General features: G+C 36.6%; 1 protein-coding gene across 1 annotated transcript in view; it reads left to right on the top strand.

The window, feature by feature from the left end:
* Window positions 1-22,100, top strand: part of CNTN1 (contactin 1) — a 149,269-nt gene that overhangs the window by 84,007 nt on the left and 43,162 nt on the right. The window contains exons 10-14 of the mRNA XM_032189513.1: window positions 362-479; window positions 2,071-2,221; window positions 2,734-2,861; window positions 6,426-6,601; window positions 19,143-19,263. Of these exons, the coding sequence (XP_032045404.1) occupies window positions 362-479; window positions 2,071-2,221; window positions 2,734-2,861; window positions 6,426-6,601; window positions 19,143-19,263 (694 nt within the window). The remainder of the gene's footprint in view (window positions 1-361; window positions 480-2,070; window positions 2,222-2,733; window positions 2,862-6,425; window positions 6,602-19,142; window positions 19,264-22,100) is intronic.

The raw sequence follows: 22,100 nt of genomic DNA on the forward strand, positions 1-22,100 counted from the left end.
TTTAATTTCTAGTTTCTTATTTCTGTATCAGTAGTGTTTGAATTGGTTTGGTAACAAAGGACTGACGAACAGATATGTCCACCTAGTGCCACTTAGCTATGATTTTTCCAGAAAAATAATGACACTGATTCTTTCTTTCTTTAGAATTAAGAAGGTGAATGTACACAAAGATGGAAATGTACAGGGATGGAAATGTAGCAAGGATAAAAAGAAAGTCTCATCAGTGCCTTAATGTTATGTGAGGGACTCTCTTCTGAATGCAGTCACTAAAAAAAAAGTAAAGAAATGGGGATAGGTGTGAATTCTTCAGTATATGTTGTATATATGAATATCTTGTTGTTTTATTGATTCTGTGTTTTAGTTCCGGAAAGGTGAACTAAGAATTCAAAGTCTGACCTTTGAAGATGCTGGCATGTATCAGTGTATAGCAGAAAACACACATGGAATTATTTATGCAAATGCTGAACTGAAGATTGTGGGTCAGTGAGATTATTTGCTCTATATACTACTTCAGATTTGAGTCTTATTTGCAGGAATTGCTTGGTAACAAATTACTGTGAGCATGAGGGGAAAGAACACTCACTGAAAAAAAAAAAAAACTGTTGTTAAAACTAGTAAATTTTTAATATGAGCAATCAAGATACTAATTTATGGAAATTGTTTATTACTGTATTTTTTTTCTGATATTTGCTTGCTGCTATTACCACACATAGGAAATGATAGTGCAGAAATTATATGAACTGCATAGAGTCACTGTCAAGCTTGCAAAACATATTGAATAGTGTTTTCTTTTTTGCTCACCTACACTCACTCCTCTGTTGGGCAAAATTTGCTTTTTTAGGAGCTGTGTTTTCAGGCATCAGGCCTTTGAAAATCTTCCTCTTCACTCTTCCCTTTGCTTTTGCCTTCTATAGCCCATTAAGATCAGTTGCAATATTTGTGTGTGACATAGCTGTCCCATTTGAAGGCTGGATATAGTTATTAATCCATTGAATTTTCCAAATCACTTTCAGATTCAGAGTGCACAGGCTTAAAATAATTTCTGACCTTTTCACTGATGACATTACAGCAGATGCACTGGCTATTTGACGTGGCTTCCATAGAAGATTTCCTTGTAGTAGTTACCCTGTGTTCTTTCCATCTCAAACTCACATCCAGACTTTCCCAAGAGCTATATTTGACCTCCCCAACCCATTTCACAGTACTTCATCCTTTACTGTTTCTCCATAGTGATTTACTCACTGCCAGCCTGGATTACCCAGAAATGAGCACTTTTTGCATGAGCGTTTTCACATCACTGTTGGTAAGATGTGGATGTTTAAGCAGACTTCTCTGTACTTCTATAGTTAACTAAAAGCCATATTTCCCCAAGCTGTGCACATATTTGCTGGCATGGTTAATAGTAATGGTACACTGAAATACACAGTAATTAAAAGTATTTCTTTCTCATATTTAGTTATAAATAAAGGAAAAAATAGTAAGCAAAAGTCTGACATCAGGTACATAAGTGTGATGCTTGCTACAGTCATCTCTAATTACAGTTGTACATCTCAGGAAGCACTTAAAGATAGCTGGCCAAACAGAAAACTAGAAAGAGAGAGAAGGGAGTAACCTTAAAGTTGCTAGATAAGAGTTTAAAACCACCAAAAAGTAAAACAACATACAATTTGAAGGTGTAATTGACTGAGCAACTTCTTACAGAAGTTGGGCTCTTGGAATCTAAATTTTATTAGGACTGATCAAAAGGCCTTTGAAAAGGAATAACTTTCTATTGATTTCAGTGGGCTTTGATCTTCTTAGAGTAAACTTAGATGGAAGTTTAGAAATGAACAAAAAGAAACTTCTGCTGTAACACAGTATATAACTACACAATTATCTTCGCTGTTTCTTTTAGATCACCATCTGCTTCTCACCACATCTTTGTATCATTAATATTTTTCTCACTGGTCTGAATAATGTACATTTGTATACAATTCAATATTTTGATATATTTTTTTTTAATGTTGCAAACAAATTGTGTTCTTCAGAAAAGTCACTACAAGCAGTACTTGTGTTAATTTTTGCTTTCAGCTTCACCTCCTACTTTTGAACTGAACCCTATGAAGAAGAAAATCCTAGCAGCTAAAGGGGGGCGTGTAATCATTGAATGCAAACCTAAAGCTGCTCCTAAGCCAAAATTCTCCTGGAGCAAAGGAACTGAATTGCTTGTAAATGGGAGCCGGTTAGTATTGACTGTTAATGGGCACTATGAATCTTAAAATTGCTGTCTTATGTTTCTATTTAACATGCAGGCTAGTCCTCATTTTTGAAGAGTTCATGGGCAGGAGAATGTGTAATTTCAGGAAAATGATATGCCAAAATGTTACTAACAGCATGGATCCGTAGAGCTAGCAGAGTGTGCAGCTTTAGCCAGTCTACTTGGTGTTGTTCACATTTCAGAATTGAATTGTATTACAAAAATGTAAGAAAAATATTTAAGTGCTTACTAGTAAATAGAAATATACTCTCTTGCTCCAGCAATGTGAGGCATCTAATCATGCCACAATCTATTTAAATATTTTTGGATTATAGGGGTGTTTATAAATGCTGTCAGGGATTTATAAACTGCTGTTAGGGATGAGCTTCCAAGAGATGAGTGTGGTGTCTTTTAACTTACTACAATTCCAACTGAAATTATTTCTTTCTGATCTAAATGCTTTATTTCCCTTGCTGTAATTTGAAAACTTTCAATAGCATACGCATCTGGGATGATGGGAGCCTGGAGATTATCAATATCACAAAGCTGGATGAAGGTCGCTACACCTGTTTTGCAGAAAATAACCGAGGAAAAGCTAATAGCACTGGTGTTCTAGAAATGACAGGTAAACCTCTAAATTGCATTAGTTTGCTTCAGGTTTGCTTCCCACAATTAAAAAACACTATTTTTTGTCCCAGCATTGCAGTACTTTTGCAAGCCACTTCATATCTTTTATTTCTAATTTAGTTGCTCTTTTAAAAATGTATTGCACCTTTTAAAATGTATTGCACAGTAGAAACTGGTTACATGTGCACCATTTCAGAAATTGCATCTCAGTTTTCAGGGCTTATTAAGTCCAGTCTGTTAAATTAACACATTCTGATGCACTCATTCAACTTGGTAGCTTAGCTCAAGCACAAATGTAGGATCATGACTGGAAGAGAGAAATGGGACTCATATTGACCATCTTTAACTTTTTTTTTTTTTTTTCCTCTGGTGAGGTAAACAAGACTGAAAGAGCATTTCAGTTAAATAAACATGCATTACATTTGTGAGGTAGAAGTGTATAGCCATATAGTTGCACTACTAAATTCCTTTCCCTTACAGATATTAGTATTTACTGGCTGAACACTGATTGAATATCCACAACAGTGTATTTTAAATCTGATGTCAAGTAAAAAATAGCTGTAGAATTAAGACAGGAAATATGACATTCATGAATAGTTATGTCTACCAAGTCTTACTGATTGTAGAAAAGTATTTTATTAAATACATTTTTTAATGTCTGTTCCAGAAGTCATACTGAATGTGGCAGCTCAATAACACAACACTGATGTACTAATGTAAGAATTAATCTGTATCATCAGATCTGTATGATCAAAAGCATTTTTACAGCTGATTTATTGTACTATGAGGAAGATAGATCCAGTTGTAGGCTAGTTACTTGTGGTGTTCCCCCAGTATTGGGGCCAGTTCTCTTCAATATCTTTATCAATGATCTGGATGAGGGGATCAAGTGCACTCTCAGTAAGTTCTCAGATGGCACCAGGTTATGTGTGTTTCCTACCCCTCCAGGGTAGGAAAGCTTTGCAGAGGGATCTGTATAGGCTGGACTGATGGGCTGAAGCCAACTGTATGAGGTTCAACAAGGCAAAGTGCTGGGTCCTGCGCTTGGAGCACAACAACCCCAAGCAATGCTACAGGCTGGGGGATGAGTGGCTGAAAAGCTGCCCGGTGGAAAGGGATGCAGAGGTATTGGTTGAATATGAGCCAGCCATGTGCTCAGATGGCCAAGAAGGCTAACAGCATCCTGGCTTGTGTCAGAAATAGTGTGGCCAGCAGGATTAGGGAAATGATTGTCCCTCTGTACTCAGCTTTAGTGAGGCTGTACCTTGAGTACTGTGTTCAGTTTTGGGCCCCTCACTACAAGAAGGACATGTTTGGAGTGTGTCCAAAGAATGGCAGTAAACCTGCTGAAGGATCTGGAACACAGGTCTGTGTGTTCCAGAGTGGCTGAGGGAGCTGGAGTTTTTTACCATAGAGAAAAGGTGTCTCAGGGGAAACCTTATCGGTCCCCAATTACCTTACAGGAGGCTATAGTGAGGTGGGGATTGGGCTTTTCTCCCAAGCTCCAAGTGATAAGACAAGGGGAAATGGCCTCAGGTTGTGCTAGGGGAGGTTTAGGATGGATATTAGGAAAAAATTATTCACTGAAAGGGTTGTGGAGCATTACAACAGGCTGCCAGGGAAGTGATTGAGTCACCATCCCTGGAGGCATTCAAAAGATGAGTAGATGCGGTGCTTAGGGACATGGGTTAGTGGTGGACTTGGCAGTGCTAGGTTAACTGTTGGACATGATAAACTTAGAAGTCTTCTCCAACCTGTGATTCTATGCTATTGTAAGTCTTTATTTTGATTAATCAGATCTTTTCAATGTTTGCAGTTACTTTTGATCATCTTCTGCAATTTTACGTGTCCTAGTATTACCCTCAGCCGTTTAATTATCTTGAAAGGTTATGTAAATAGCCAGCCCCTTTATAATCCAGTCATACTTTCTAAAATCAAGATGAACATTTGCATAGTAAATCTACACAGTGAAACAATTAAACCATAGCTTTATAAACTCTATAAAATAGGTATAAAATGTTCTAAATTTTGGAGTATTCTGCTCTGAATCATCTAAAAAGGGATACCGAAGGACTAAGATGCCTCCCTTACGTGACAGCAGAAACAGAATATTCAGATGATGTATTTCAAAATTATTTTCACATTGTGGACAATGATGAGTGTTGACTAAGAATGCTTTGAAAATGGCATTTCCAAGCACTTTGTGTGGCTCATAAAACTTTTCAGATATTGATTACGACTACAAGAAATATAAAAGTTAAACTGAAGTTGATAGGCACTGTGAAGTCTGATGGCCTTTCCCACATGCTATTTTTACATTGCTTCCGGACCACTTTTTCAGCAACTTCTTAGACTGGTAGTTCTTTATGTAAACATTTAGTAACTCACTAATAGTAGAACCAAACACTGAATGTACAAGCATAATATTAGAGTTCATCAGTTATCCTAAAGCGTGTCTATAGTAAGGGTTTTAGAGATAAATATTAACAGCTTTCTCCAAGCACTGAGATACTCCATTCTGAGATACTGAGTAGCTGTGCCATACTCATAGTCTCAGGATTAGGCACTTTTTGGATTAGTAGAGTAGGATCTGGATAAAAGTTTCTCTCCCAGACAGTGTGACAAGAAATGTTAAGTTTATTAGAGATACTTTGCAGTTACATGTATAATAGGGTGTAGTGTGTCCTTTGGAGCACACTGAAACCTGGATCTTGACTCGTGGCAATAGCTCTTATGACTATCGTCTTCCAGGATTTGGTACCCACTCTTATAGTTGTGAGAAGTTATTATATGCTGTGGTGTGAGGAGCAAATATTCAGTGGCTTTTTGTTTCATGATTGTATCTGAGAGAAAAGAAACAAGTATCACAAGTATCCAGTGAGTTTCTTCCATGATTCTGTCACTGATTTGCCATAAATTTGATGCATGTACCAAGATCTCTAGTAAGCATTTAACTCTCTGCCTTTTTCTGTTTCTGTAATGATGAGAGGCATTGCTGAGGGGTGTACAGTTTTCTTCCTTTTTTTTGTATTTATTTTCTTTCCACGTGTAGTTATATGTATAGTTTGTTATACATCCCTTATATTGTTTCTCAGCAGAGAAATTAAGATCTCAGTTCCTGCAAAACTGTAATGGAAATTTGATTCAGCCTGACAACTGAGTAGAATTTTCTGTTTGTGAAAGAGACAGGTTTTTAAACATAAGAAATACTATAATTAAAACAAGAAATACACAAATACAACACAGGTCACAAAAGATTCTTAACATGTCTTCTCTCTACCTGGGATATAGTGAAAGAATAAAAATAGCTTTGAATAGTTAGTAATATGATTCAGAGACAGAACCATAACCATTTTCAAAGGACAGCTAAATACAAGTTAGGCATTTCAGTTGTTGAAGTTTTCCTTTGTTCTGTTTAATTTGGTTCTTTCAAATGTAGCTGTGTGAATAACATGTAAACTAGAATTGAGGGCGTGGTTTCATGCATAATCAGTTACAGAGCTGAGCTTATATTTGCATAAACTCTTACTGGAATTTTCCATGTGTGCTGTTAACTTCACAGAAGCTACAAGGATTACTTTAGCGCCGCTGAATGTTGATGTCACCGTTGGAGAGAATGCTACCATGCAATGCATTGCATCCCATGATCCCACATTAGACCTGACATTTATTTGGTCTCTAAATGGCTTTGTAATAGATTTTGAGAAAGAACACGAGCATTATGAAAGGAATGTTATGGTAAGATACTAAAGATCTTTATTTAATATGTGAAATACTAGTTTTCTTTATCACAAATTGTCCTTTGTGTTTTACTTTTTCTATTGTGGTGGTTCAAGTCTGTATAAATACAGTAGAATAAAAACATAATATAAAATTACTTTAGACACCATACAGATATGTAGACACTTGCAGGTAGATACCTGAATTCAGATATCTAAATTGATGTAAGTATTTTGATATTTCAGTTAAATCCCACTCTGATGAAGAGTGAATACAACTAGTAAGTAGGTAGTTTGATAGTAAACAGGGTGCAGATTATCTTGGAAAAGCATGCATATACATTCACTTTAACTTGCCCATGTTTTTCTCATCAACATTTCTGGAATTTGGCACAAGACTGGGCCAGATGGTGGGTAGGAGTCAAACAGTCTGTAAACACTGAGCAAGAAGAGTTTGTGTGAAGTCTAAACAAGTTAATACAAAGACACTTATTTTGGCACATAGAAAGAGGAATTATAGACCTTTTGTGTTTGTGTGTATGGTTATCTCTTTAAAGTCTTCTGTCAGGCTTATTCAAAATTAATACCTTAAGCCGAAATCCTTTCTGGCTGTGTCTAATGATAATTTATGTAATATTCAACCACAACCTCAGAGTGTGTGTATATTTATTCTGTTGTTCTGAGTTTAAATGATGTAAAAATACTCAAATTTAGATAGAGATTCTGTTCATGCTCCCAAGAGAAACTTGTGTGTGGAGAGAAAAGGTTGCTAACAGTGCCTGTGAAATCAAGAACTCCAGGGCTTGGGGTCAGTTTCAGCTGTCTTCAAACTTATCTGCCTTCTAACAGTAGCTCCTACAGAGTCTTTGCCCTAAACCACCAACATTATTTAATTTTCCATTGACCAAGGGATTATTTTTTCTGATGTTATTTTTGAATATCTGTTTATCTCGAAGTGAGAAGATATTTCAAGCATAGCTACTTTAGTCTGATTTGGAACAAACCAGTCCTTCAAAGGCCCAGAGCTTACTTAGCCTGCTCATTTGCTGAGTTGTAAGCATCCCTAAGAAGTCACCATGCTCTCTTTCAGTAAGAGAATGTCTTTGTCCAAAAAGACAGTAGAACTATACGATGGTCGGCTAGAAAACATTGAAACCCAAAGACATAAATCTCTTTCTGAAATAAAGCTCCTGAAAGTCTATGTCCAAATTCAGTAGCAGAGTACTAAGGAATTAGAAAAGTGTTATCTTATGTTCTGCTTATGTTATGTTTATATCTACAAACTATGTAGATTTACACTAATACTCCAGCATCATTCAAAAAAATTGCTGCATGTGGCTGTTAGGCCACACTTTTGATGTCTTTATTTCCACATAGGTACTGATCAGTACATAGCAGTACCTTGGAGAAGCTTGAATCACCTCCTAACAACATTAATTTTTCCCCAGATAAATGCCAGAATGAGTCTGCGTGTTGGTCAAAATAAAAGCTTAAAGAATAAAGCTTCTATTGAACGTATTCTGTGTAAAAGGAATCCTTGTAAAAAGAACCGTTCCTCATTTCGTACATTCTCTTTTAGTTGCTTGTTTTTAACCACTTGACAGAAATCATACAAAGAAGTTGTGTTACATTAAACAGCAAATCTGACTAAAAGAATAGATGAAACAATGATTTTGGTGCAGAAGAAAGGTGAAACTGCCTTTACCAAGGACTTTGTAATGTAAAGCCTGAACTTTCTCCATCCATTTTTCATGCATTGAAGAAAAGTTCTTATATCATGGACATTCACCCCTGAGTTGTCCTTTTAACAATGAAAATAGAAGGAAATACATATATATATATTTAGGAATTTTATTCTGAAATTTAATCACAATTTTAGGACACTTTCTACCAAAACATGTCTACAGAATGAGTCTGGGGCCAAATACAGGCTTCAGCAAGTGTGTAGGGCATAAATCTCTCTGAAGTTTGACTTAGTATTTAGGTTTCCAGCCAGCTGCTTCATCTTTCAGAGATAGCTGGTGGTCCTTCATCTTCTGATCCCAAATTCTTCCCAACTCTGCAATATTATAGCTGATTTACTGAAGTAATTGATTTTAAAAACCAAATTAACCTGTCTGGAGACAGAGAGAGAGGTGTTTCACTTCATGTAGGTGATGAATCTTGTGCTAGATGTAACTTGGCTCTTTGAATAGATTATAGAGATGCTTAATCCATAGTATGCAGAAGTAGCTGAGGCGTGACTAACTATTAATTCATTTAGACTGTTAAAGTTAAGTAGCTTAGAACCAAACATCAATTAATTTGTCAGAGTGTAACGTTTTTTCCTGAGGGATGATTCTTAGTTTGTTATGTTCCTTTTGCACTTGATCAATACAGGTATAAATAATTGAAGCTGGAGAAGATTGTTGGTTTGTATTTCTGAGCCTTATTTTTGCTTTCAAATGCAAAGTAAGTGCAGATCATTTCTATTGCTCTTCCACAAGCAACTCGTTCTTCATCACTGAGGACAGAGGGGGCACTAGGATTGCATTCCAAGTCTGTAGCTGAGATTTGTAGTTATTTCAGGATTCAGCACGTAATATAGGATAATTTTTTAAAATGTAAGGGATTAAATATAAATGTTTATATAGGGTGTAATTGAAAGAAATATGTACTTTCAACATTTCTGTTTCATTTGTTATCATTTTCTTACATAAAGGTGTTATGTCCCCTCTCTCCCCCTTTTTAATATGAGTAAAGGGATTTTCTCCTGCCTACTGCTTGCATCTCTTTTGCAATTCTCATCTGAAGTCACTGGGTGGCAGGTTTGCTCAGGCTTTCTCGGATGCAAAGGCATGAGCTGTTGCGTGTGCAGCAGCCCTAACTCCCATACTGCCACGCAACTCTTCACAAACATAAAAAAATATATATTCCATCATGAATATTGCAATTACTGGCCATATGATGCATGCCCTCTGCTATAATTTCCTGTTGTTGAAGGATCCTACTTTATCTTTCTGATAATATCACTATTAATTTGTGTTGACAATGCAGATCAACATGTGGAAACTTGATACAGCCACAATATTTCAATTCTGAACATAATATTAACATTGTTGTCACATACATATAATTGAATGCTAATGAAATTCATGTAAATACCTGCATACGTCTCTTTTTCTTTAAATGGAAGCATTAGTAACTTCATCATTTGCTAAAGGCAAAGCTAATTTGCATTACATTAGTACTAAAACTCATTTATCAAAACAACGTTTGTCAGTACTGTTTTGATTTCACATGACCAAGTATGACAGTGATATTTAGAATGACAAATATACATACTATTTGGTTAACTTTCGAAGTGTTAAATGGAGTCTACAAAATCTTACTATTAAATTTCTTGCTTTTGAATTTATGTTCTTATTTAATTGAGAAAGTAGACATTAACATTTCCTTTCAAATCCTGTGCAGATATAGCACTTCAAGTAATCAGGAAACATCTGATGTTTGGTCATTTGTTATTTATGGACCTCGATTTTGTCATGTATATTTAAAGACTGAAAGGCTTACTTTTAATTCATATTTTAAATTACATACGCTATCCAAATAAATTTTGTTATTACTAAACATTCTCTTTTATATGTGAAAGTAAAGGTGTATAATTCTATTTTTAATGTATATTTGAAACACTATAGTTATTTTGTACAGATAGTCAGAAAGAGTAATTTGGCTGGTTCCAGTCAGAAATTTGACCCTTCCCTTCCCTTCCCTTCCCTTCCCTTCCCTTCCCTTCCCTTCCCTTCCCTTCCCTTCCCTTCCCTTCCCTTCCCTTCCCTTCCCTTCCCTTCCCTTCCCTTCCCTTCCCTTCCCTTCCCTTCCCTTCCCTTCCCTTCCCTTCCCTTCCCTTCCCTTCCCTTCCCTTCCCTTCCCTTCCCTTCCCTTCCCTTCCCTTCCCTTCCCTTCCCTTCCCTTCCCTTCCCTTCCCTTCCCTTCATTTTTGTTAGGCTGTTCCTAGGCCAAGAAAGGTGTCATTTGGGACATTGTGTAGCATTGCAACCAAGTAAGAAGATCTCCCAGAACGAGGAGCACTCTTTGAGATGGTGCTGACACACCCCATTGTCATGAGTGCTACTAAGCAGGAATTAAGATGTACTGAATCCATGCTGGCTCTGAAGTCAGGCCTTTGCATTGTGCTTTCCAGTGTTCACAGAGACATGACACAAAGGTGACAAAACACGTTTGGCACAGAACTTGCAGGACTTGTTGCTCAGGCTCTATTTGGCTTTGAAGTCATTTCTGAATCCAAGCTGTCTGTGCATAATTGTGCAGCAGTGTGGACTGAACATCACTGCATTCTCAAAAGCCTTTTTGTTTTGTTTTGTTTTGTTTTTAGTTCTATATTCAAATACTATTCATCTTACCTTACCCCTCTCCAAAGTGCAGAAAACTTTGCAGTCTTCAAGGACTACATTCATAATGCTCTGAAGATGTGTGGCCAGACAGCTACTTTTCATTAAAGTAAATCACAGGTGGAAGGGCCTGTTTCTTTGCTTTGACTGCAAAAGGTGTTTAGTTCAGATACCAAAATCCACACTATAGATGTCTGAAATAGGTGAGATGATTTCTAGATTGGAGACAGCATTTGCCAAAACAGAAAGTTCTCCAAAACAGATGTTTTTGTAAACCACAGAGAGTAAGTTGGACTGTAAAATCCTATTGGAGAAGTATAGCTTAATACCTGCTTGGGTTTTGTAAGTCATAGATGGAAAAGAATGATGATTCCTTGTTTGGATGTGGTAGACAAAAATATATTGCTGTGTGTTCCCACTTTAACAGATTACTGAACAGTTTTACTGTATAAATCTCTCTTCTACACTCCACAGTCTTCTGCAGCAGAAAAGATACAAAGATGTTTGTTTTAATTTTTCTTCACTGCTTCCCATGGTAATCTTCCTTGCAGAGTGTTGAGTCTATGTACAGCTAAATGACAGGAAATCAATAGAAAGTTCACCAGGAGAACTGAAGAATTAGAGGAAAATATTTAGATAGGGAAGCTCAGTTACCTACTGATGAGGAAAAAGCAGCTTGGTGTGGGCTGGAACGAAACCTGGGAGTCAGAGGCATAGCGAGTTCGTTCAATACAGTTTATTGAATATATTGAGGGGATAGATGGTTGTTCATGAAGCATGGCCAACCAAATCATCTGAGCTTCTACTTTTTCTGAAAGAGACACGGGACTCTCCAAAGACACTGTCTCGATACATTGCTTTCAGTGCCCTAATGCATTAGGGAGAGACTTTAGACATGAGTGAGTTTGAAGTCACATATTTTGGCTAGATTTTGGGAAAGAGACTTAATAGCAATGTAGCAAGCATGGAATGAGATGGATGGAGTCAGTGGTTAAAAGCAAGGAGGAGCAGGAAAGCAAAAGACAGAGATGAGCGTGAAGCCAAAAAGCAGTTAGCTCTGACTGAAGGCATTGAGGAAACCTATTATTAATCTGCAGTGCTATTTCCAGCACAAAGAAATATAGTCTATTTAAAGGGATCAAGATATGCCAACTTCTGTTCTAGAACTAAAAAAAAAAAAAAAAATAACTACAAAATCAGTTGACCTGTAACCTTATGTGCTTGTGAGTCTTCACAAACTGCCAAAATCCATGTATCATCCCTATTTAGCTAAACAGGACCTGAAAAAGCCACATGGGTTCAGCACTACACGTAGAAATATAGTCGGCAGTTTATTCTGAATTTTCATCATCAACCATAAGGCTGTGAGCCATGAGTGCAAGTGAACAAATATCTAGTCTTTTCTTTTTCCTCTTAGAAGTAAAATAACAGGGCATATTACCACAGGGTGCTGGTACAAAGCATACTATCCTGAGGCAGTCGCAGTGGTATGCTGAATGGGGAAGAATAATATATCTGTTGGAAATATTTTCCAGTCCACATTTCAGGGGTAGAATTAGCACTGTACTTCCTTTACATATAAATATAGTTCACTGAAGGAAGAGATTCTTTAGTGGGAATGGCCCTGTCATCATTATCCTGCTGTTTTGTGTTGTTTTTTTTATTTACCCGTAACTTTTATGACAGCTGTAGCTTATAAAGCAAAGTGAGATGAGCTTTTCTGTGAATGGAATTGAGACACTAGAACTGCATTGATGTTGTTGTCCCCATGTCATCTCTGATCTCAATATCAAGCAAGTAGCTACAATCACATTTACATTAACATTCATCAACAGCTGTTGGATTTTCTGTACTGGAACAAAATAATTCAGGCGAACTCATTTAAAGTTCATAGTTAAACATTTTTTTAAAATACCTATAAGTTATCACTAGCTTTGGAAAAAAAGCTGATCTCATCTCCAAGAATCCCATCTCTTCCAAATTACTTCTTAATGATTGTTTTATTATCATACCTCCACTGTGTATTAAAACACATGTGAAGGTTTGTGTTTGTAAACCTGACTTAAAAGATCTCTGCTTATCAGATTCTTATGTAGTTTTGTTATTACAAAGGGCTCGTTAGCTTCATAGTAACATAAGGTCCTTTATTGTTGCTGAGGTTGTAACAGAAGTGATACTCCTTTCAAACAGAAGACTAGGCACTTGTAAATGATTTTCCATCATGTAGGGTCATATTCTGATGGCATTTAGTACACTGGCAAAGGTGATTGTTAGAAGGGAACAGTGAATCTCAGAAATAGAGCATACAGTACTATTTTTGACATCACTATTAAAGCATAAATATAGGGTTCATATGATGAAAGTCTTTGCTTGAAACTTGGTAAATATCTGAGTGGTGAACCACAGATACACTTGGAACATCCTTGAATACTGCTGTCACAATTTCCAGTCTGTGATTCATTTTTTCCTGTATTAAGGAAGGCATTTTTTAACTTAGCCAAGCTGAGGTTTTTGAAATGAAAACATACAGTGCATTCATATCTAATTTGTGGACAGAATCTGCTGATGCCCGTGCTCCTTATGTGCTTTGTAAGCTCTTCTTTTACCACCAAGAACTTGGGCTTCTTCTGAAGCATGGAAAGCTTTATCACCAACCGTATAAAGCTGTGATTCAGGAGAACTTCTGAACCAACATGGTGTGATACCATATCTATGGGTTGATGAATTTTTAATTACATTATGTTTTTCCATGTTTTCTGTCACTTAGATTTTAAAACCAAGTGCCCATAGGGGAAATTATTATTAGAGTGAGTATATGGGTACATCATTAATAAATACAGTACAGTATGTTAATTTGTTAACATAAGAATTAAGGAGTACTAAGATTTAAGAATTTGTAATCATTTGTATGAAATAATAATATGATTATGATAATTCTTAATATATACAGTTTTTGTGAACGTTATTGGACTGGACAAACTGCATGAGTTTCTTTGCAGATCAAAGTGCAAGCAATAGAGACTCACAGGCAGTATGGTCCTCTCTAGGATGATATTTAGTGTTAATATGCTACAGGTTTATATAGAGTACTAAAATAGAGGACCATTTATCTCTTTAAAAAATAAAAAATAAAAACACACACAGAAACTCAAGGGGTTTGAAATTCTGCAACTTCTTTGTTGTAATTTTTGGAGGTCAGAAGAACAGGTAGCTGCCCTTCTCTACTCCCACAGCAGTACTGACACTCCCAGTGATTTTTCTTCCTGAAAGCTGTTGACAGCATTGCGTAGCCCACTGTAGACAAAAAAGGCTTACCTGTGGTTAGTCAGGCAGCCAGCCAACATTCGTTTATGCAGTGATCCCCACGGATTTTCAAAGGCTGCTGTCCTTGAAAGCAATACCCCTGGAATTCTCATGAATTAACTAGGGGGCAGCCATACAGAAATGCCATCATTCCAGACTCACCTCATGTCTGGATCCTACTTGCACTTTGGAAAATTGTTGTATTAGTTATGACATATTAGTTAAGACCTGTCATATTAGTTATGTGTGGAAAGTGCAAATATGTATATACATACATGTATGTATGTATATCTTAACATGGGTATAGTTTAATAATATCTAAAAATAAAATGAGCAAAAATAACCTATGGTTGGGGGGGGCATAGGGGGTGGAACTAGATGATTTTTAAGGTGCCTTCCAACCCAAGCCATTCTATGATTCTATGATAAACAAAGAAAATAAGCATTCATATACGGGATTTTTCAGTGATCCAGTTGATCTGTGTAATCACTGCTAAGAACTCTTGTGTGACCTGGAACTTAGAAAGGACAGTGTAACCTGTATTTCTGTATGACCCTACATCCCTACATGGCAATCAAGAAGTATTTCTAGCCAGAATTAAGCATTCTCTTTTATATGTTCTCAATTCTAGTTTTTATCAGTTGCAACTGTTTACCTCAATAATTTCTTAAAAAAAAAAAAAAAAAGTGGTGTTAACTGATTTAATTTTTTGCTGGAATTTTAAGTGATCAGAAGTTTAAACTGGCATCCAAAATCCTCACTAGAGTTTGGAAAGGAAAAGGATAGTTTTATCTGGCTATTTTAATCTCCCTAAATATGAACTGAACCGGCATTCTACTTTCAGAACATTTGGAAAATATTTAACCTTTTTTTTTTTTTTTTTTTCTTTCCTTCTCATTTTCAGACAGGAAACAAAAAGTTGATGACATAACTTTATGTCATTTATTCAAAATGTCTAATACAGGGACACTAATGACAGCCCATCATATTTTAGATTGTACTGAAGGTCTTTGTTGTTCCCTAGAACCATCCAGTGATGATAACATCATTTCTTACGCCTAAATATTTAGCAATTTCTTTCTTACATACCATTTTGCATCTGAATTCTTTTTGTTGCTGCCTGTGAAGGTTTCAGGATTGCAGGGTTTGTTTTTTATAACAAAATGAGATTTCTGAGCAGTCTGAATGTTGCCCCTTCCAGTTTGTGTGATATAAATCCATTTGTTAATCTTTTGTAACATTTTGACTTTCATGAAAACAGCCAGATATATTTTGGAGAGATTTTTTTTTTCTTTTCTGAAATGCCTTAAAGACTACCACATGTATAACCATGTGATTTAGCTTAGTAATCTTTTTTTTTTTTTTTTTTTTTTTTTTTGAGGGGGGATAAAGTACAGAATAAGAAAAATATTTCAAATTGATTATTTAAAAAACATATAGATAGAAATGTATTTCTTAACATAAAGTGTGTTTTTCATTCAGAGTAGCTGTGATATGTAGAGTGTTCTCTGTTCTGCTCCTTGTTTTACAGGTGTTCATCTAGTTACCAAGTGGGTTCAGAGAAATGTCATAAGACAAATATATTTTATTCATTCATTTATTCATTTATTTATTTATTTATTCATTTTTGCATATCTGTTCAAGCACAGGTAGCTGAAGATAACAAACCTTATAGCCATCTGAAAATATGGCTATATATTTTCCCCAAATATAGCCATTCAGACATCATAAAGATTAGCACTTTGCATCCTAGAGATTTTCTTCAGAATGTGTAATTTGTAGGTTTGTCAGAGTTTCACCCAAATCGAAGGACTTTTTCCAAAACACAAGATGACAGTAGTCATTATGGGTTGTCCAAAGGCCACAAGGTAATGAAGTATTATATAAGCTTCTAAGAGAACTGGAGAAAATTTGCAAAGACTGCATAGATCATCTCTTGAATCACGTAACGTGGTAATAAAACAATTAAGGCCTCTAGGCCTATCAGTCTGACCTCAGTGCTGGGGAAGCTCGTGGAGCAGATTAGGTTGAGTGCCACCACACAGCACCTACAGGGCAACTTGGTGATCAGGCCAAGTCAGCACGGGTTTATCAAAGGCTCTGGTGAGGCTGCACCTTGAATACTGTTTTCAGTTCTGGGCCCCTCAGTACAAGAAGGACATCAAGGCCCTGGAACATGTCCAGAGAACGGCAACAAAGCTGGTCCTAAGACCAGTTCTAGACCCCGAAAAAGGGTCTAGAAAATAAGTCTTATGAGAAGTGGCTGAGGGAACTGGGGTTGTTTAGCTTGGAGAAGAGAATGCTCAAGGGAGACCTTATTGTACTTTACATTTACCTTTACATTTACCTTAGAGGAGGCCATAGCGAGGTGGGGATTGGTCTCTTCTCCCAAGCACCAAGAGATGAGGGGAAATGGGCTAAAGTTGCACCAGGGGAGGTTTAGGTTGGACATTAGGAGAACTTTCTTTGCTGAAAGAGTTGTGCAGCATTGGAACAGGCTGCCCAGGGAAGTGATTGAGTCACCATCCCAGAGGTCTTCAAGAAGCATGTAGACTTAGAACTTAGTAGCATGGTTTAGTGATGGAGTTTAGTACTAGGTTAAAGGTTGGACTAGATGATCATAGTGGTCTTTTCCAACCTGAATGATTCTACGATTCTGTATTACTAAGGATTTCATCTTTGCATTAGACTCCTGTGTTTGAGAAATTCCTTTTGTACTGCAGTGTTCATTCTATAATGCTGAATCCCATCACTATATTTATATGAATGCAGGTAATACTGACACCTAGTGTACTATATCCCTCTAAGTTAGTTATTTTTATTGTTTCCATTTTAAATACTATATTCTGTATATCTGTTAAATCATGTTTTATTCTCTTTATATATTACATATTAAAAGTCTGCTAGAAATTCTGATTGAAATTTTAAAACATCATACAGAAATACTTAGACATTATAAACTCTTATGTTATATTCTGATTAGAACCAACAGATTTTAAATCTTTGACAACGGAGATATACTTTCTCTGTTAATTTGCTAAAATAACTAATTTGCTAATTTCTCTGTAAATTTGCTAGGTGGAAACACCTTCAACACACCCAAAAAAAAACCAACCAACCCAAAAAATCAGAACAAAACCCAACAAGTGTCTTTTATTAGGCAAGTTAAAAACAGTCAGCTTCTTCTTGATATATCTAGCTACCTGGGCTAAAACTTCTCCAAAGGGAATTCAAAAAGAGTCAGATTTCCAAAGCATTATGTGAAGAAATCTGAGTTGTTGTTGGGTTTTTATTATTTTATTTTATTTTATTTTATTTTATTTTATTTTATTTTATTTTATTTTATTTTATTTTATTTTATTTTATTTTATTTTATTTTATTTTATTTTATTTTATTTTATTTTATTTTATTTTATTTTATTATTTTAATGTTCCAACTTGATTTTCATTCAAGTAAATAGAAATTACACTGAAAAGGTAAAAGGTTGAAGATATCCAACAATGTGACAGTGAAGCAAGTGTAGTATGTATATTGAGTATGGTGCAAATACACCTGGCAGCAGTGGTTGCCAGCAGATATTTTGGAGAAGTCAATGGAAAGAGAGTTGCCTCAGTTCCTTTTATCTGGCTCTGAGGTCAGCTGGTACACGAAGGTGAAATTTGCCAAACTTTCTACTTTTGCAAACCAGTGTGGAGCAAACTGTGTTTCCAGGGATCTCTTGTGTGTGAGGTGCCATGTGTTGGCTGGGGTTCCTTTTGGCATGGTCCAAAATTGTGCATGGTAAGCATGCCAGAAATTAAACAGCATACACAGGTATTTCTGCAGCATAAATGGCATTTCATAATGGAACAGCTCTCCTGTAGGAACTTGAGAAGTCTAAAGTGGAGTCAGCTGTTTTGTTATTGGTGCTGGAGGTTTTCAGATCCTTGTGTTAGCCTATTGCTTGTCAATTTAAAGTGGATGGCCTGTGAGACGGAATTCATGAGTCTGAAGTTAGACATTGCAGTCTCACACTGATGAAAAGTCTTGGGGAAGGATAAGGGTCTGTGATGATGAGAAGGAAAAGGAGGAGGACAAGGAGGAGGAGGAGTCTGTGAGCCTCACTGAATGGTAAATTGCTTCCCTGAAACCCTTTGCCATGGCACTGTGGAGGCTGAGGCAAGGGGGGACAGCATGGCTGGCCCTTGCTTGCCCCAAGTGGGGCAGGTCCAGTAGCAGCAGCCAGCGCTGTGCTGTGCACAGGACCAGGGCAGGTCCATAGAGAGAAAGCCAGGCCAAGGTCAGGCTAGGATGGCAGCTGGCCACTCAGGGATGACTAGGCCAAGCCATAATGTAGTGAGAGCTGTAGCTAGGCTTTGCTTGTAACCTCTCTGTGATAAAAACATTTGTGCTGTTTTAGGTTTGTAAAGGAAGAGCCACACAGCATTGGTGGCTCTCTTAGTAGGTCTCCATGACACTGTTATCATATGAACATGCATAAATAACATGTAATGGTATAGAGGAATCATCTGATTGCTGTTTAAGAAAAAAAATAGGCCTGACTAAATCTAATGTTCAGATGTGGTCTTAAAATAGTAGAAAATAGGCAATGTCAGCTTCTGAAGAAACACCTACTTAACAGACCTCTTAAGAAAGACATTTGTTTTTTCATATGTAGTAAAGATCAGAAGCTCTTCAAGAAACACAGGACACTTTCAACAGCTGTCATATAAATTAAATATATCTTTGAGAGTGATCTGATCTTGAAGTAAGTACTCATTTCTTGGAAATAACAACCACTGTATATCAGTTGGGAGGTATGTGTAGATAGGTATCAGTTATACAGGGATGTTTACCAGCTTCATTAAGTACTGTTTTTTAACAGATTAAATCCAATGGTGAACTGCTTATTAAAAACGTCCAGCTGCGGCATGCAGGAAGATACACGTGCACCGCACAGACAATTGTTGACAATTCTTCAGCTTCAGCTGACCTTGTTGTAAGAGGTAAGGTTCTCCAGGTAAAAGAGAAATGTTTCTGTTTTTCATCTAGATAAGCAGAATGTGAAGTCCTTAAAGTACTGCTCAGGGTACTTATTCTTTTCCAGACACTTAAATATCTAACTCAATGTGTGTTTTCCTGGAAATCAATAAAAAAAAATTATTATGTATACTTTTCTTCTGTTTAAGTAATTTTTAGATACTTTAATTTGGTGTTTATTATTAAATAGCAAAGTAGATTGCAAGTATCATTTCAATATACTTAATTTATAACATTTTAAGAAGACATTTCTGTTTTCTCATAATGCGTTTTTGATTACATTAATGTGTGTAACACTAAGCCTACATTAAAAGGATTCCTGGTTTTCAAATGACAGAAAAACGGAGTCAAGGTTATCACTCCATTGTTAACTTATTCTTCTATCTGTAAGAATTACTGCAGTCTCAAAATGCTGTACGTGCTCATATGGTACGTACCCTACAAAGTATGTTTCCATGCATGGTTTCAGGAGCATGAGTTAGTTCATGTCCTTTAGGCTTTTTACTTCATTTTGTGCCTCCAGATAAATCTTCTAAAGTGCTAATGCTCTGTAATGCTGACAATTTGAATCAGATATAACTTGTACTTGGGTCTATGCAGCTATCATGTTTTGATCCCATTCCAGTTGTACTATACATCTGGATAGTAACTGGAGTATAGCTTGTGCCTTGATTCTGAGTTTTTGCCATCTATGGATGTTGTGCACTTCAATATTTCTGTATTTATTTTTCACTGGGTGTTAACAAACAGTGAAATGTCATCAGTATGGGGTGAAATGTCAAAGCAAATGTGATATATGGTGAAATTGCAGAATAAATTGCAGAAAACTGTAAAGAAAAAGAGAAGAGTTTGTTCATGTGCCTTAGTACGTAAGCAAATCCTTTTACAAAACAAAAAGAGAGATCATCTGCCTTATCAACCTTCTGATAATCCTGTTAACCCAGTAATTATAAATAGAATCATAACTCTTAGCATATGTTGTTGAAGAAATCCACATTTGTTTTATGCTCAACTTTCAGGTTTTAATATTATGAACACAATCCTACTTAGCGGTGAGAACTTCTTGCTACTATTTTTGTCAGTGAAAGACTTGGTATTTTACAGGCTCAGGGTTAAATACCCATATCTGATGAAATATGACAAAAGTGACATTATAATTTCACTCTGTTGATAGTAAAAGGCAACAGCAAAGTCTGGAAACACAGAGTTAGGTTCCAGAGCACCTCAAGGATAGACACTGTTCATGCAGACGTGTGAAGATATTTTCTCTGTCAACAGGACACTGTAATGGTTCGTATGGATTGTCCTTTGTGACATTGGAGTATTAAAATTGGTGTGTTCAGGAGAATTGATAGTGGTAGTAGTGCACAGAAAACCGAGCTGTCAGTCCCCTAAGTATACCAACAGGCCTTAATGGCTGTGATCACCCTCATCTAGGACACCCACCATGGTGGGCCCACAAGACCTATTTAAGCTCAGCCCTTGGCTTTCAGTCCTGGCCTGAGCTATATAACAGATGTGCCTGCTCCAGCTCTGTCTCTGGAGTCTGGGTGGAGTTCAGACCTATGCACTCTTGGATGTATGCTATAGCTTGTCACCTGAATGCCTGTGGTATCCAGGACTGCCTTACCAGCACCCAGCTCTTCCCACCAGATTCTAACCCTACAGGACTGATCCCCATTGTTGAAGACACAGACAACCTGCTGGGGGGGGGGGGTTGCACTTTCCTGAAGGTCCTTGGCGTTTCTTGACACATGCCATTTACGGAAACTTTCACAGTGAGGTGAGAAGCTGTAGGAGATCTCTCTCATAGAAGGCAGGAAAAGACCTTGGTACTGATGAGCATTTCCATACTCTTGTTTCAGTTCATTTCATTTGATTCCTTTTTCTTCAGTTTTATGGAGAAAGTAAAGAACTCAAGACCCAAAGATACGTTTGGCACATGTATTTAGATGTGGTGTAGGAATCTCATTCCATTCTTATTGTTGAGTTGTTTTGTTTTGGTTTTCTGTGTTTTCCCTGTACATGGTGCAGATAAATGTATCCTGTTATTTCTTGTTTGGTTGTTGTTCTTTTTTAATGTGCTCTGAGACTTGTTCAATCAGATTGTTGAGTAATTACCTGAGTCATGTTGGCATGTTGTTATCTCTGAAAGTGGAATCAGAAACTACTTCTCAATAGTTCTCATTCATTGTCTCTGTTTTGACACGATTGGTAATGCATATCACATAACCGTGTATCATATCAAACAGATGGATAATAACAGAACCAGAACAGTCAATATGAAAAGAATAATCTGAAAACATCTGTAGGCTAGTTTTTAAGTAGGTATTAAGCTTTCAGTTGGAGAATTACTGTAAGTTTGGATGTTGTTTCTTAGCACAGCTTACTGAATGTTGTGGCATCTTTTACAGATCAGGATTCCAACACTCACAGATGCATGTGCCTGCACCACTCTCTGCTCTCTAATGAACTTAAAGCAAATATGGATCGAGAATAACTGCTGTTATTTTAACATGGCTATTTTAATGAGTTGTTATGAGCAGAAATGGTATTTGATACTTGAAGAGCATAAGGATGAGACTGTAAACTGGTTTAGGACAAGTAACTTTTACCTAGAAGGTTTTAGCTGGCTGTTGGGAAGATAGCAATATGCCATAAAACAAACACATATATTTAGTTCATGAAGTTCACATATATTTAGTTCATATATTCATTAGAACTACAGATTTGATTTTGAAATTCATCTTTTCAGGTATCAGCCTTTTGAAGAAAAAGAAATTATTCTTTGAAAATATTTTAT

This window comes from Aythya fuligula, chromosome 1 (genome assembly GCF_009819795.1).
Source record: "Aythya fuligula isolate bAytFul2 chromosome 1, bAytFul2.pri, whole genome shotgun sequence".
Taxonomy (NCBI): Eukaryota; Metazoa; Chordata; class Aves; order Anseriformes; family Anatidae; genus Aythya; species Aythya fuligula.